The sequence below is a fragment of the Theobroma umbraticum genome, unplaced genomic scaffold (genome assembly GCF_002168275.2).
Source record: "Theobroma umbraticum cultivar Fairchild unplaced genomic scaffold, ASM216827v3 scaffold_239.1, whole genome shotgun sequence".
Lineage (NCBI taxonomy): Eukaryota > Viridiplantae > Streptophyta > Magnoliopsida > Malvales > Malvaceae > Theobroma > Theobroma umbraticum.
In genome coordinates, this window is record NW_018397273.1 from 1,206,971 (window position 1) to 1,223,872 (window position 16,902).

Consider the following 16,902-nt stretch of genomic DNA (forward strand, 5'->3'; position numbering starts at 1 on the left):
AATAAAAAATATAAATATATTAAACTTATATTTTAATAATTAGAGATAATTTTGACAATTAGCATTACATTCCTACTAAAGTACTTGTAAACCAAACACTGCAATGTTATCTTCCCTGCATTTTAATCATTATTTTACTTACATACCAAACACTGTAATATTATTTTCCCTGTAATCACATTGCTTACAATCACATTACTTGCAATCACATTACCTGTAATCACATTGCATTGTAATATACCAAACGTCACCTTAGTGCTATCCTTGCTGCTTTTGACAAAGTAACTAGAAAGCTTGACAAGTGGTTCAACAATACCAGAAGGATCGGACCTTAGAAGTTCAGACTTTTAATAGGGAGCATTTAGGTGCAAAAAAATAAATAAAGACCTTACCAATCTCAAGGTTGATTAAATGTCTTTTAAAACAACTCCACTCTCAGACAAAATTGAAAGCTATGAATCTAAATTTCCTTCCAAATTGCTCGACTGTAACAGTTCTAAACAACCTCAAGATTCATTAATGATCTAAACATGTTTATAAACAAAGACAATTTCCACTTCTTTTCAGCTTTCGATTTTTGATCACTGCATATCTGTCTACCTATGACATCTCACGGAACCTAGCAAGCGCTTTCTTATGAATGACGGTTTTATAACTATCGCCGGCTTGCACCTCAAGGCTCGGGTCCAACTTCTTCAGCTGACTTCCAAGTCCTGCTCTACTATCCATGGCCTGTGCTTGAACTGGTTCTGTCATTCCACTTCCATCCTTCCCCAATCCCTATTCATCACATGAAATGCACAAAAACAAGAAAAAACAATCCCACAGATTTAAATTGTCAGAAATTTCTGCTTCAAAGATGCATAATGGCAACTGATGTACCAATTAATTTCAGCACTCAAATTTACCTACAATTAAAAAAATGTAAGAAGATATTTTCTGATGAGAGAAGAAAACAAGTAAATTTACAATTATGAAAGAACATTGATGATAAAAATATTTGAAAAGTATTTTATTAGACAGTGTAATTAGTACTGACTCTAGGGTGTTACAAATGTTCATTATAATCAGAACAAAAACATAGCTGCACTTGCTATCAAAATGTTAGCAAAAGACGATAAACTGTGCATTACATTCTATCTGTATGCTTATCACCTTTAAGTTAACATTAGAATGCAGACATTAGAATGCAGAGGCTTTAACTGATTTTGCTTGGGACTCAAGAATAAGTCTCAAATAGGGTATGTGTCTGACACAGGCATGTTCATTGTTTTTCAAGTTTTTCCATATATTTGGAGGGGGTTAGAAAGCCATATATATATCCGTCAAATATGTCTTAAAAGTGGTCCTTGGGAAACAGAAGAACTGGAGGTAGCATAGGTTTGAACAACACCACATAACTGGGCCATTTGAAAGTCGGACTTATTCATGTTTTTAACAAAAGAGAGAAGACAGAAAAATGCTAAAGGGTTCTATGAAGCAATTCGATAGCACTTGAAAAATAGAAATTAACAGCTAAAAAGTACAAGAGAGAAATGATACCAATCCCTCATGCCAACCCATACTGCGGAGCATTCGGTTGCCCACATTGTTTTCATCAATTGCTTTCTCTGCCGTGATCACCTCAAAACTCTGAACATCATCTGATATTACCCCATGTCCACCACCAACACCAGGTGGGAAAGGCATTGGATCTGAGGAGAATTTTTTGGATGCCAAATCTCGATCTTGAAAGTACACAAATGCAGAATTTCTCACGAATTAATAATAAGTATGAAGATAAAACAATGGACCCATCAAGTTACACAGCCAAAGGCCTTTAAACAACCAATAGTTAAAATAATCTGATGGCTAATTTTGGAGATAATTCTGAAGGTATCAAGCACAATGATTGGGATAATATGAACACTGTTAAACAAGCTTACTTGAATTCCAGAACTCATGGTCAGGCAGATCATCCCCGGTGGACGATGAACCATACAAGTTTCTCCTCTCAGCCGCACGATCCCTATAAGCGATATGAGACTGCTCCTTGTTGGTTGAAGAAGGCACTGGTGTTTCAGAAAACCTTCTTTTACTACTCCCAGTCACAGTAGGAGTATAAGAACCCAATGCAGACGCATCCGTCCTAAAGGGAGTCATGACCGTAGGTATATCTGAATTTGTTGATGAAAAAGAACCTTCACCACTTGCAGCAGCAGCTGAAGAGGTGGAAACTCCGGCAGATGATCCAGTGTATGGAGTATCAGACTTCACCAGGCCCCTTGCAGAGCCTCTTATTACTCCCATTAAAGTTCCCCCTGAGCTGTTACTCACAGGCCTGGGCTTGACAGGAGACTCCAAACCCCCAGTAAATGCAGCTTGGGCAGTTGTGTTGACTCCTAAACTTGATGTATTACTCTCCTTCAGGCCCATCACATCAAATTTAACCTTGCTCTTTGCTTGTTGTCCAGCAGACAGAGGTCTATCCTCAGCTGAACCAGACAAGTGACTGTCATCAAGAGCCAAACGGGTTGCCTGACCTTCATAACTCCTCTGTTTCCACATTGTCAGCACGTTATTCATTTTCTTCTTATTAGCCAGTATACTACTTTTTGAAGCAAGTTTTATCTCTTTTGATTTCTCCTTCTCCTTCTCTTTCTTCTCTGCAGCTAGTGCTGCTGTTGCAGCAGCTTGGACCGCATCAGGTAATGAGGCTGCCTTCTCAACAGACACGACAGTAGCAGCCGGTGCAGATATTACTGCCTTCCTGTTAATGGAACCATCAGTACCCTTGGAAGGCTCAGATTGTGTACCAGGTGTTTTGTTCTGATTCTGATCACTGCAAGGGATGTACTGCTGAGATTGTTGATCATACGAATACCAAATCCCACTGTTACCATCATAATAAAGACCTGCATGTTGAAGCAGCCAAAAACAAAATTAGAAGGCCTCAAATTGAAACTCCAGAGTATTATTATATATTGAGCTCCAAAACTTAAAGAACTTTAAAAAGCATTAAGCCATTTGGTTTGCATAGGCATAGAAACATTTCACAATTTTTTTCTCCATACAGGGATTAAGGTTTATTCTGTTACCAGTATAGAATATCTGTGGCACATCAATACCTAGGTTAGATAAATGTTCTTTAGTAGCTGAATTGGTCCAAGTGTCCTCGGTAGCTATTAGGCCATAGTCCAATAATCTATTAGTTACTTCTGTCATTATTCACAGCACTTAGAACTGCCACAAAGCATCATATCTTATCGTGTCATTCAATCCTTAACCCTACTTCCAGTGTTGACCTTTTCTTAATCCAAAAACTACATATTTCCTAGCTCCTTTCTCATTAAATCTCACCAAAATGAATTCCAAACTCTTATTTGACTGCTCGCAGAAATATCTAGCACCCGCCACACATCTTCCAGCCACTATGTTGTCAACATAGACCAATAAAATCAGACCATTTTTCACTCCAAATCTAAATCCTAAGTTCTACCAAATATATAAATTTTTGAACAAATTTCCCAACTTAGCCAATGAGCCACAAGGCAAATTTATCTCCTACATAACTACGACAACATGCCTAGCACTCACTTTTGATCATAATATCTCATTCATAAGCACACTCACAATCATGCAAATGTCTCTGTTATATATATATATATATATATATATAGAGAGAGAGAGAGAGAGAGCTAGCTTTGAATGATGTTCATTCACGAAAACAGATCATTTTGCCAACAGCGAAGAAACAATTTCAAGTTTTATTCAGAATTTACCATCTATCCATTCAAGGTAAGGATTGAGGCTATGACTCAACCTAACCACACCCCACCAATGACCAACTTGAGCAAGGAACCATGCACGATGGGAAACATTGCAGCAAGAAAGCATTTGCAAGCGTTAAACAAATCTCCAATAAATGCAACTACTAATAAATATAACATTTTCATTCTGCTATCAAAAATCTATTTAAGTTCAGGAATAAATTATGCCAAAATTAGTAAATAGATTATTTAAAAAATATATAAATATCCAACCCTATTCCATCCATTCCAAATTGAATATCTACATTTGACTAGGCGTTGACTAAGAAAACACTTTGGCATAACAACTATAGTTTTTAATGCCAAAAACTAAAAAACATTTATAAGTTCATATGGAACATAGAAAAAGTAAGAATTTTGAGTGTTTAAAAAGGAAAGTAGACATAGTTTAGGAACAATCCAAAAAGGAAAGATGGACATTCAATTTGAAAAAGAGGGAGCAATATTGACTGCTAATGTGCAAAAAAAGAAATACAACATCATGGAAAGCTTCAATAAAATGCAAAAGTAAACCTGTATTTCCATCGTAATAAAACCCAGAAGCAGCATCGAAGTAATAACCAGAGGCTTCATCCCACACAAATCCAGAATGCAAAGCTGAACCATCTCGTTGAACTGCAACTGAACCAACAACTTGCTCCTGCCCGCCAGTAGACTGTTTGTCATCTGGATTATATTCCTTTGGTGTCCATCCAACAGCATCAAACTGAAAGGATAAATGACAATAATGAGTCCAAGAAGCATTTGGAGCTAAGATGGCAACTAGGATGCAGGAAATATGCAACAGCTTCGTGTACCATGTAACTCACATAAAATTATAAAAGCTTAAAAAAGAGGACCTGCATGGATCCATCACTAGGCACACACATAAACTAAAAAAGAACACATTGCTCAACAAACTAATTATAAAAATCTAAGGAAGTTTGTTTTTTGGCTCTAAGTGCTGATAGTAGGTTCTGTTCTAAGTTATTCCCTTCCATTAGCTACACGATACTAAATTCAATATCAATTGACAAAAGCATAATTGAAAAAAAAGAAACAAAAAGAAAGTACTGTGTCTGATAACGGCAATATGAACATCAACATCAATCAAACTTTTGAGAGAATAACTAAGGTTACATTAGACCAAACACATCAGAAACCCTCTAAAACTTTGTCCCAAAAGTATTCAGCAAGAACCTCGGTGAGTTTACACGCCAAACTTTTGCAATCTTGCTAAATTGCACACATCATGAACTGAATCAGAATTAATCATCCATAACAAAAAATTTGAAATCCTAACATTTTAAAATACACAACTGATCAACCAGTCATGTTTCAGTGGCCTTCTCACAATTTCCTTCTTTGCATTTAAAACACTAACAAATAGACCTTTTCCTTATGGCAGCCCAAATATTCATAATTCCTGTATCTCCTATTTTCCTTTTACTTCTATGCCTCTAAAAAGAAGGGAAGAGCTGCTCACAAAATGATGAAGAGATGTATACAAACTTTGATCAGTACATCTTAGTGATAGAAAGGATGAAATACTACAAAAGCGATCGTATTGTCAATACATTAGGTATTACAAACATTCTTAATCCAAGGACCTCCATTATGATCGATTCTTTTAAGCTTCCTAGACCATGTGAAATGGGAGAATTATGTCACAAATGAAAAACACATCCAGCCCAGACGTTGACCCACCAACCCCAGCTCCATACGTAAGCCTGACAATATCAATTCTTTCCTTAAAAAAAATTAAGTCTGATTTTTTAAGACATTGGCACACAAATAACTTCTTTGCTCTAAATGACACCTTATAATGATATGACATTCTACATTTTTCGACTAATTACAGCTTCTTCCTTTTTTGCCTGGTTTACTTTATACTACTTACTTCTTTTATGACTTTTATCAGATAAGAAGCATTCGTTTCTCCTTCAGTTCCACAATCCTCATTTAGAGCTTCTTTCCATCTTTCTTTTTTATTCCTGGGTTCTTATCATATACTACTTTCCCGCTTGTAACTGATCCAAAAATCTTCTTTCTTTCTATCAGTTCCATGCACCAAGCTATATTACCATATTCCAAACATCATTATCAAAATCTCCTAATCCTTTTTTTTTTCTTTCATGTTATCCCCCCTTTAGATCAAAGATCAATAGATCTAGAATTACATAGGGTTGATACTTTGATAGTGGACGCACCCCTTTTATCTTCTTTTATATTCCCTTAAGATAACAAGGTAATTGGCACATTTGAGTATTAAGAATATTTTATTAGGTGTGGAGACCAATGGTGGTCATGATGTTTTTGTTTTTTGTTCTGCTTCTTTTCTTCTGTTTCTTATTTTTAAATTAACAGTTAACCAGGCAAGTTAAGACCTGGGCTTTATCCATGTACCCTGGTTTGAGCAGTTTTGACCAAGGTTTTGATCTTACCTTGGTTGACAAGGTTGTCCAGCCTAAAGTCCTTGACAATTCCAGTTCAACCAGCCAATTGAGGCCAGTATTTAAAGACTGAGTATTACGAGACAATAAAGTTAGTCTGACACCGCTACTTAATGTTATTATCAAATAATTAGCTTTAAACATGGATGAATGAGAACAAACCAAGCACTATATGACTAATGGTACCATATGCCCAAGAAGAGTCAGGGATGTTCAAAATAGTGCATATGATCCTGTATCAATAGTCAAAATTTTGTAGTACCAGTATGAAAGCATGTGCAAACATATTAAATCTACATTTGGTTCTCTAAAGTTCAGAAATCTATGTCACAACAGCTGACTGCTATAATTGCACTGTATATTAGGACATGAGCAACTATAAATGCCTATTGTGTTCAAAGGTCACCAACTTGACCATTCAATCAAGTGCAATAAACATCCTCCAAGTATTTCATGCACAATATCTCATCTATACAGATTTTACCATCCTGCAAGCTCAAAGAAAGGACAAGGGATATTTCACAATGCAGGATAACCTACCTGGCATAGGACATTGGAGTAATCTGTCTGCACTGTGTAGTGAGTTAGGCTAGAACAAATTATGTTTTCTTCCAGAGTAATTGAAGGAAAAAGAAAACAAAAAAGATAAGTTGGGTGGACATGAGAAGTAGAGATACAATTGTGTAACAGTGGCTGGCAGCAAGCAGACAGATTGCAGGAGTTATCTAACAGCAAGAAATAAGTTAAAGTAATGAAAATAACCTGTTAGCAGAAGAGAAGAAACACAGCAAAACGAAGAGGATACCCCATAAATATTATTGATGACGATCCAATAAGCCTTTAAAAATAAATAAAAGGAGGAAAACAGTTCTTATAGGCATGAGAATTGAGGAAGACTTTGGGACTTGACTAGGCCGATAAATATTTCTTACCATAATAATTGTGTATTATTGAGTGGGTGGGAAGTGTTCAGATGCACTTTTGACAAGTAACTATTTAGGATTACAGCACCCTTAAGAATATTTAAGGATGAAGAATTCTCTTTTGTATTGCTTCATCATAAGTATACTTAATGATGGACAGTCTAACTAGCACCTCCTTAGTTAGAGCTGATTAAAAACTAGCCTCTTTACAACCCATATAAAGGGCTGTAATCCTTCTATTGGAGTTAGTTTTGAGAAGATATATTCAGCCATATTATTGTGAATTATGATGAGATGCAACACTAATTGAGGTGTGACACCACAGAAGTTTCTAATTGCTCTCAAAGTGTTTCTTCTGTTATTGCTCTTTTCATTTAAATTACTAGTTTGTTGCATCAATTATAACAACAAAGTGAAGAAAAGGAGGAAATAGTTTTACCACCATGCATTCAAAATCTTTGCCAGAACACATTTATTGGAAAGCTCTGCTAGAATAGGCAGATTCATTAATAAGTCATATTAACTTAACTAGACTGAATACTGATAGACTCTGCTAGGATTTCCAGGATAGGTAGACTGAATTCCAATAAACTAAAACCACATAAAAGTCATATTAACTTAACCACCAACAATAAAAGTCCTGATAGACAACAAGCATAATCCATTTCAGAAACATTAATTGACAAAATTACCCAACCTACTATTCCAGCTAAATATATTCTGTTTTTTCAGTTAATAATCTCCAATCGTTTGTACTTAATATAACTCACTTTTTGTCGTTTTAGCTTTTCAATCAAAAAGATATAGGAGGGAGACCATGGATCTTTGGGAGCACATAAAGGAGATTCAAAGTTAATATAAAATTATCACTTACTAGCGAAGCACTTTCTCATTGCTAAAGAAAATTAATGCTGTTTAAGGCTCCTAGTCTACTTTTGCTGAAATCCGCTGAATTACCCAAGTTTCTCAAAGGATTAATTTTACAGTATGATTTTGGAAAGGAAAAAAAGAATATATAAAGCATCACACGAAAAATATAACACAGCATGATATGCAGTTTCTAAACACAACATCAAAAATAGAGGTTTCTTGGAGTACCAGGTGAGTAAATGCTGCTGCAAGAACATAAATTGTAGTTCCCGAAACAGCAAAAATATATTTAATCTTTATCACAGCTAACATCTTTTTCTCAATGGTCAGGCATCATTAAAAATAACAATATCTTCAATTACCTGTTGAGAAAAAGCTGCTGCCTCAATAGCAGCAGCAGCAAGACTGCTCGACTGTGAAGTTCCCAAAGTCCCTGATCCTGGCCCAAGAATACTCTTTGCATATGCTACTCTTAGGATTTGTCCATTCTTCTCAAGGGTCGTTCCATTTGTAGCTTCAAGAGCTTTGGTGGCATCAGCTACCTACATGACATCATACATAGCTCATGTGTTACAAACAATTTTACCAGACACACAAGGTAAGCACTTTTTTTTCTTCTTTTTGTTTTAACCATTCTCCTGGCAGTTAATCCCCATGATACCGAAATAAAATCTTAAAAAGAGACAAAGTAACAATAGCAGAAAAAATATAAGAGCATAGCTTTAACATAGCCCGTAAGGGAGGACAGAGTTCTAAGATGAGCATCCTATAGTAGCAGCAGACCCCACAATGTGGTCAGCAATGTGTCAGATTATGCTATTGTGCTTTATTTAAGACCATATCTTAAGTTAGAAGTAGCATCCATTATATAAAATAATGGAGAAGAAAAATCAATTAAAGCAATTTAAGGCTCCAGATATTTTTCTTTTTATCACCTGCAGAGAAGCTGCTCTGTTCACTTGCACAAGATAACATAGTTTGTGGCATTCTTCATACGTAAGATGGCAGGAGAACTAAATAATATATAAAATATTTATAAAAGCACAAATGTTAGTAAAACTTTTGTTTGATGAAAATATAAATATTCTACTCAGTGCTAGCTTAAACTATCTAAGTTCTAATCCAATTCAGATATTAATAATAATAAGAGTTTAAAACCAAGATGTAGTCTTAAAGTTTCAACTACTTAATTGTGATTATTATAAGTAGTGCTACAATGAGTTTTATTATATAATTATACTTTTGTGTTTCCATTTTGCTATTTAATGTTTCAGCCTTTTGGTGCAGGCTATATATATTTGAAGTAAATAAAATTGACAGTGTTTGTGAAGTTATAAGAGTAATGGAAACTGACGATACAACACACTTAGCTTCTATATGGAGTATTTTCATTTTTCACATGTTTATGTCGTGCAACAGCCCACAATATAACAAAAGCGAGTTGTGAGTTAAATGATGAAACTCTCTGGCTACATCCACTGCCAAGGGAGCTTCAACTTGATAGTATTTTAATAAAAACACCATTTTTTTTGTTTAACATTAAATCTATAAATTGGTTTAAGATTTCAAGCTTTTTCCTAATTACTACTTTTCATTCATTTATTGTTCCTCCCAAGGCAATTTTTTTGGTCAAAAGTTTTAATCAAAATAAACAAACCCAGATAGTATAAAAACAAAATAAATAAAGGTCCAATAGTTAGACTTTGGGGTTTCTTTTTAGTACATGTGATATTAGACTATGCAAAGGACGCAACCCTCTCTCGTCCCATAAATCCCACCTCATCCATCAGGATTCAAGCTCGAGACCCCAAAATGGAGTCTTAAGTTCTAACCATTGGGTGTCTGCTTGAAACATAGTTAGACCTTTGTTAATAGGGACTTTGTGGAATTTATTATTTGCATTGTTACCAAAACGTGGATTACCATGATTTGCACCAAAAGCATGATTTAAGGTAACAACTTTGATGTTTTATGGCTACAAAAATAGATGCCAACAGAAAAAGGGAATTGCAAAGGGGTGGAGTGGGGAAAATGAAGGACGTAAGCAAGGAAATATGTGTCCAGAGACAATATCCCATCTAAATTAGCCAATGAATCCTTTTTCTTCATAACTATATAAAGCGATTGATTTTAAAAAACTATAAAAACTAAATAGAATTGAGGCCATTGGGTCTTGATGTTTATAATGGAAGATAACTTTCTCCTATTGTTAATTTCATATAGTTTTTAATATTAATTTTAAGACTTTTGAATTTTTAATCATTGAAAATCTATATGTTGGTATATGAATTTTTTTACTACTTTCTAGTCATAGTTATAATTGAATAAAGATCAATCAAATAAGAATACTAAAAACACTAAAAATTTGAAGAGCATAAGAGAGATCCAAGCTTCAAACATTAATTAAACACATGAAATTTTATTAAAGTAAAACCAAAATACATACACAAGTTTAGTTTTCGTTATTCCAACCATCAATAGTATAGCAAGAGGGCTAAAACTGATTAGAGCTTCAAGGATTCACACGCAATGCACGTAACCTGAATACTAGTTTTAAAAGATAGCAGTATTTTTTCACTCAACAGAATTGCCTCTGCTATTATTTATGATATTTATCGTGAACTAAACATAAATGTACAAAGACCTACTATGTTAACTATTATAAGGTGCCCATGGACCGAACAGGGCCAAGACGGGCCCGGCTGACACCACAAAAACCTATATCCAAGCTTGTCCTGAACCACTCAATTTTTTTAATTATATTTATTATTGAAATATTAGAAAATATTTTTATCTTAATATTTTCATAATATGTTTCAGAATTAAAATTAAAAAATTAATCATATATTAATATAATAACATCCCAAGCTTAAAAAATCATGCCCACAGCCACGCAGATTGGGTGATTAGCCTGACCTGTGGACACCTGTAATTTTTATTTCAAAAAAAAAAAAGGAAGGAAAGAGCTCTCTCAATAGTTATACCAATGTTTGTGCAAAACAGCAATGATAAATTTTAAATTTTAGCAACAAATTTGATATTTATTTGCACTAGAGAACAGCGCCACACTAAAAAGGAAATTGGGAATAGGCATCCTCAAACTTCCTATTCGACACTTGCTTTATGTGAGTTAGAGCAAGACCAGATAATATTAGAACCAATGCATATAATCATATTAATTATAAGAGTCAACTTTATTTAGAACCCATTAGTATTTCATGTTTTGCACTTTCATTTAAAATATCAAGAGAGAGGCTCAATTGCCATTAAGAAGAAAGACGTACCGAATGGAAATGCACAAAAGCAAATCCCCTAGAAACATGGGTGAACTTGTCTCTAACAAGGCGAAGATCCTGCAAATTCAGCGCATAAGATTTTGCAGGTGCTAGAAAAGAGTCTATTTTCAAAAGAGTGTCATGATAAAATCGTATACCTTAATTGGAGCATGTTTAGAAAACTCATATCGTAGCATTTCCTCATCAGCATTTTCATCCAACCCACGAATAACCAATACATGAGTAGGACCTAATTACACATCAACTTCATAAAGTGTGACAAGTACACAAACATGATACAAGCCTGCTTAAAATACAGCTCTAACAGCTGATACCAACCTGATTCAGACCCTTTCTTCCCTAGCGATGTTGAATTTGATAAAGATATGTCAGCTAGTGGAGCATCATCAGCACGTGGCTCATTACACTGCATAGAAGGTCAGCAGAAAGGCACATCAAATTTGTATCAACTCAGTTGGCAAAATCTGTAGACATAATTATTAGCAAACTGTAGATTGACACAACCTAATACACCACCAGTAAAAGAACTAGATGAAAAATAATAGGATTCAGAAGCCAAACTTGAGTTCATAATCATATCAAAGTTTCAACACCCAAAATACAGTGCATTGCAATTTTGACGTCCGCTATCAATGTACATGATACATCCCTAGCCTAGCTCCTAGCATCACTTTCTGGTAGGTCTTCATCCAATGGCACATGAAGCTAGCCAACCATAATTACCTACTTTTAGGGCTAGTGATATGAGATAGCAGGAAGGTAATCTACAGATATTTATAACAACAAAATCATACAGAGTGGGAAGGAAATACTGACCTGAAAGCATGAAGTTCGTCGTGCAAAATTGACACATCCACAAATCGTGCACATCCAATCAGAAGGTACAGTGATGCTTTTATGATTTGAATGACCCGATTTCACAGCATTATCTTGACCAAAAGGTCCACCAGTGCCCCCAGTTGGCTTACTACTGCAACAGAACAGATTTCAACATGATAAATGGTTTTGTATGCAAACACATTACAGGAAAACCAAATATGCTGCATATAATGGAGGACTGTCTTCTTTTCTGTAGTCATCAGAAATTCACAATAAAAACAGAATTAGAAGGTGAGAATGTTTCATTCAATTTAATATCTATTACCGATTTCAACCATATTAATTTCTCAAGGCATGGAGAAACATAAATGATCCAAGTTTAAAAAAAGGTGTATATGATATACTTCACACATTTAAGGTATACCAAAAGGTAAAATAGAACTAATTTAAGATTTCCATTGCATGAAACCTCATAATATATGATACCAAAGGTGAGTGCTTAGTTTTATGTTTAAACCAGTTCTCTATTTCAATTTCTATTTTAACATTTACAGTTATGCAGAAGCATTCCTGCAATAAATAAAAGAGACAGTGTTTGACAAATGTGTGAGGTTCTTGTGTTCCCTCTTTGCTGCTTTGCAAATACCTTGCATTATCCATCAGCTGTCTTTACTTTTCAGCTACTGTTTTGCTCTCAAATTCAAATCAATCAAATTTCTGTTTCATTAAAACCCTTACAAACCTGTTTTCTACTATCAAACCAAGAGAGGAATAGTAAAAAGTACAATTAAAAAGTACAACTAAAATACTTTTCCCTAAAACCTAGTATCACATAGCAAAATAAGAAGATTTAAAGACTGACACATGAACAACTGCAATTATGATTGTAGGAAGACAATTTACCTGTACTCAAAGAAAAGCTTCCTACCGTCTACAACAAGACCATCGTCACCAATCCTGTCCATCATTGTGCGTGCTGCCCCCTGTTCAGAAGCAATTTCTGTCATATGACATTTAAAAAACAAAAAACAAAGCATTGACTAGTTAGATGGGATAGGTACCACAGAAGGAAAATCGATAAACGCAAATCCACGAGAAATGCCAGAATGTCGCTCCTTAATTACACGGACATGACGAAGTGGCCCCCATTCAGCCTGATGGCCACATAAAAATGGAGAAATGTTAACTAAGCTATATTTAGTGACAGAAGAAAGTACTCAATACAAAAACAAAGAACAAAATATTACAAGAATCTGGTATAGATCTTCTTCTGTTGTTTTCTGTGAAAGACCCTTTACAACAATAGTTGCAGACGGTGCCTGCAAGAAAGCAGAATATTTATCCAATCGCACAGCTTATAACAAAATGCAGTAGCAGAAGTATTAGGAACATGGAAAATGAAGCCCACCACAGAATAATGCCCCCGCTGATATTTCTCTTCACGGTCCCTTCGCTTCTCAGTTTTCTCATTTCGACCATCATCATAGCTGTCCTCTCTATGGCTTCGCCCATGGTTTCGACCTCGAGGTGACCTTGATCTGGGACGACCATCACGTCCACGGGATCGCGAGCGAGACCTTTCATGCCTTTTATGTGGACTTTGATCTCTCTCTCTACTCGAGCGATCTCGATCACGAGAATCACGCCTCCTCCAATTGCCATCTCTCCGACTGCCACTTTCATAATCAGAATCATAACTATGTCGACCATATTCATAATCCCTCTCACGGCTGTCCTCCCTGCTCTGATGGGAAACACGGGGCCTATAGTCATAATCATCATATGAGTAGTCATCCCGTTCTCGTCCCCCACACCTAGAGGGCCTGTCAAATTCATGGTCACGAAAGTTGTCAACACCACGATAGCCATCCCGAAACTTATCAAAATCTTGAAATGAAGTGATCTCATGATCACGAAATGTATCCATGTCACTATATGAATCAACATAAGGCTTCTGATGACGTCTAGAATCCCTATCATGGGGATATTCTTCCTCATAACTTCTCCTCCTTGACTGAGACCAGATTGCGGCAGCTGCAGGTGGAGTGGAGTGATTATCCCTCTCCAAGAAATCTCGATGGTAAGCACTTCTTGGATAGACATTATCCCTTGAGTATCTTTCATCTAGAAACCTCCTCTCATCATATGAACCACCAACCCTGCCATGGTAAGAAAAAGAGCGGAAGAGAAAAGATAAAAAGTGATATTATGAATCCAAATGTTGGTGCAAATAAGTATTTCAATAGAAATTCTAGTAGAATAAAAAAAAAAGGCATGAAAGCCCTAAAACAAAAGGCCAAATGTCTCATCAGCAAATAATTTGTGAACAATGTACCTGTGTGATGAAGCACAAAAATGAATAGGGCAGAATTTCTAACTAGGAATTTTTTACCCATGTGAACTAAATAACCGTGCAGACGATGATAAGCAGCAGTCAGCACTCACCGGAAATTGGGCTCATGGACACCAGAATACCCCTCAAGAGCCTGTGGATTCAAGAGATAAGCTATGTCAGCAAGAAATATCAATTAGGCAAATCCAGAGTCCATATCCTCACTGCCCCACGGCTTTCTTTCATTTTTGTATAAGGGATGAGAGAATGACAAGATCCGAAAATATTTCCGGTATTATGACCCCATATAGGTGATTGATTATAAAGGAGGAAACCGCAATTACGCTGTTATTATCCCATCCTTGCTGAAGAGGGTAGCGAGCAGGATCCATATCGATATTCTCCCTGCAAAGGCTTTTCGGTTGGGGCGAAGAATTGTTTAATTCCCTGTAATATAATGCAGAAGAAACAGAGACGGTTATGCCATTTATGAACCAAGGAAGCAGAATTCCCATGACTTTGGGCTTGGCCTTGGCCTCGGCCTCGAAATCCCCTTTCCATCTTCCACAGTGATAGAGCTAAGAGCTAAGAACTCAGGGAAAGAAATCAAACAAGAAAACTACTATTCTAATCGATGTTGTCCATTGACAAAGGCCACAATCTGCACTTGATTGTTTATTACCTGGCAGGAATTGGGTTGGGTTGAATCAAATCAGGCCAGCAATCAGCATCTCCCGTTAATTGCCCCTCCGACGATTCTACAATCCGCTTTCCTCTCTACCGCAAAATCGTTTCAGAGACTTTATCAGTAAATATTACTATCTCTATGTTTATTATTATTATTATTATTATACTAAGATTCTGTTAAGATATATCGCCTATCAAAAAACAAAAAGCAAGAAGATACGGCGGAGGAAAGACAGCTTTGAGCTAAACTAACCACACCACCGAATCAAAATACCAAACCAGGCCCGGGTTGGCACAAACAATTTCTAAAAACCCTAGGATCTATAGCAAATTACCTAAAAGCCCTCCAAGAAAACACTTGAGTTTCCCAATTTCCTTCTTCCAACAACTTAAAATGAAACTAGCAAAATCTATAATCTACTCATAACACAACGATCCATGCATAAAAGTAGGCTCTCTTCCGGGCCCCCTTTGGGAGACCCAAATGGTACCGCAAGGCCTGTCTTGGCCTTTTTTGACTTTTCACTTTTGGTCAAAACACACCGTTTTAGCTCTTGATTTTGAACAGAAAAAAAAAAACCAGGAAATGGGTTGAATCAGAGCAAAGAAGGATGAGAGAGAGACAGATGAAAGAGGGAGGACGGAAGTGGAGGAAGCTTCAGTTAGTTTACATCCATCTTTGATATATCAGATTCGGTTTTATATTTTTATTTTTAAATTATTTTTTGTTTTTTACAAATTTTAAAATTCATTAGATTTGATCTATTCGATGTCATTTTCGGCCATTGAAATTGGCCTAGATTGGTCGTTTCGATTAGTTTGAGATTATTTCTGGCTATATAGAGGCTACATTTGTCTTTGATTGGTCAAATTTGGTATTATATTTTTATTTTTAAATTATTTTTTATTTCATTACGAAGTTCAAAATTCATCATATTTGACTTATTTGAGGTCATTTTCGATCATACGAAAATTAAAACCGCTAGGTTGATCGCATCTAATATATATTTTTTAGTTTTGAAAAGATTTTCTTAGAAAAAAATTAATCTAGTGAAAAAAATTTATATTTAAAAAATATTATTACAAATATCACCAAATTCAACCTATTTGGGATTGTTTTCAAGTGAATGGTACCCTAGTCTAATTTCAATTTCCACTTCTAGATCTAAAGACTTTTTGCTTAATTATTTTTTTAATTCTTTGCTAGATCTAACCGTTTGAGATTATTTCCAGCCATGCCAAAGGTCGAACTTAGCATTTTATATTCTCAAAAAGAAAGACGGTTATCAATGACTACTAATTCAAGGAAAAGAGGAGATGGAATTAATAGGATAAAAGATAAAAGGGCAATAAAGAGAAATGTGGTTGCAAGAGTTAGGTTTTCATTTAAAAACAATCATAAGATGTCTTCTCATTTTTTAATTACTTGCCATGTGGAAGAAAGTTGCACCAATACGAGCATGATTAAAAAATGGATTAGAATTTCGAAGGTGATCCCAAGTAGTTAGTATGCACTAGTCACAAAACACGATTCTCCTAGCTTTCTGGGGTAGCATGGGCCTTTTAGTTATAAGGATATAACTTTAATATTTTGAGCAATTCATCTTCCCTACTTAATTCTGATACTTAGACATCTTTGAGATCAAATCTTTTTCTAATGCACAGGGTCCATTTAAAATGGCAACTGTAGAGCATACTTAAAAATCTAAACTCACGAGAGATCTATACTTACAT

At 35.5% G+C, this 16,902-nt stretch overlaps 1 protein-coding gene across 4 annotated transcripts; it reads right to left on the reverse strand.

The window, feature by feature from the left end:
* Nucleotides 1-313: 313 nt before the first annotated feature.
* On the reverse strand, nt 314-15,717 carry SUA (suppressor of abi3-5). Of its 4 annotated transcripts, XM_021442146.2 has the most exons (17): nt 15,504-15,717; nt 15,164-15,258; nt 14,826-14,928; nt 14,595-14,635; nt 13,558-14,308; nt 13,397-13,468; nt 13,211-13,303; nt 13,053-13,132; nt 12,147-12,300; nt 11,649-11,736; nt 11,468-11,559; nt 11,319-11,387; nt 8,397-8,576; nt 4,323-4,515; nt 1,926-2,894; nt 1,543-1,727; nt 314-780 (listed from the first exon to the last, which is right to left on the reverse strand). In XM_021442146.2, exons 3-17 carry the CDS (start codon nt 14,871-14,873, stop codon nt 601-603), a joined length of 3,195 nt encoding a protein of 1,064 aa, XP_021297821.1. In that variant the 5' UTR covers nt 14,874-14,928; nt 15,164-15,258; nt 15,504-15,717; the 3' UTR covers nt 314-600. The 4 variants fall into 4 exon arrangements, with proteins under 4 accessions (XP_021297821.1, XP_021297820.1, XP_021297819.1 ...); XM_021442145.2 differs by lacking the exon at nt 15,504-15,717 and having other exon boundaries at nt 15,164-15,444; XM_021442144.2 differs by lacking the exon at nt 15,504-15,717 and having other exon boundaries at nt 12,147-12,297; nt 14,826-15,444.
* Between the last annotated feature and the right edge of the window lie 1,185 nt (nt 15,718-16,902).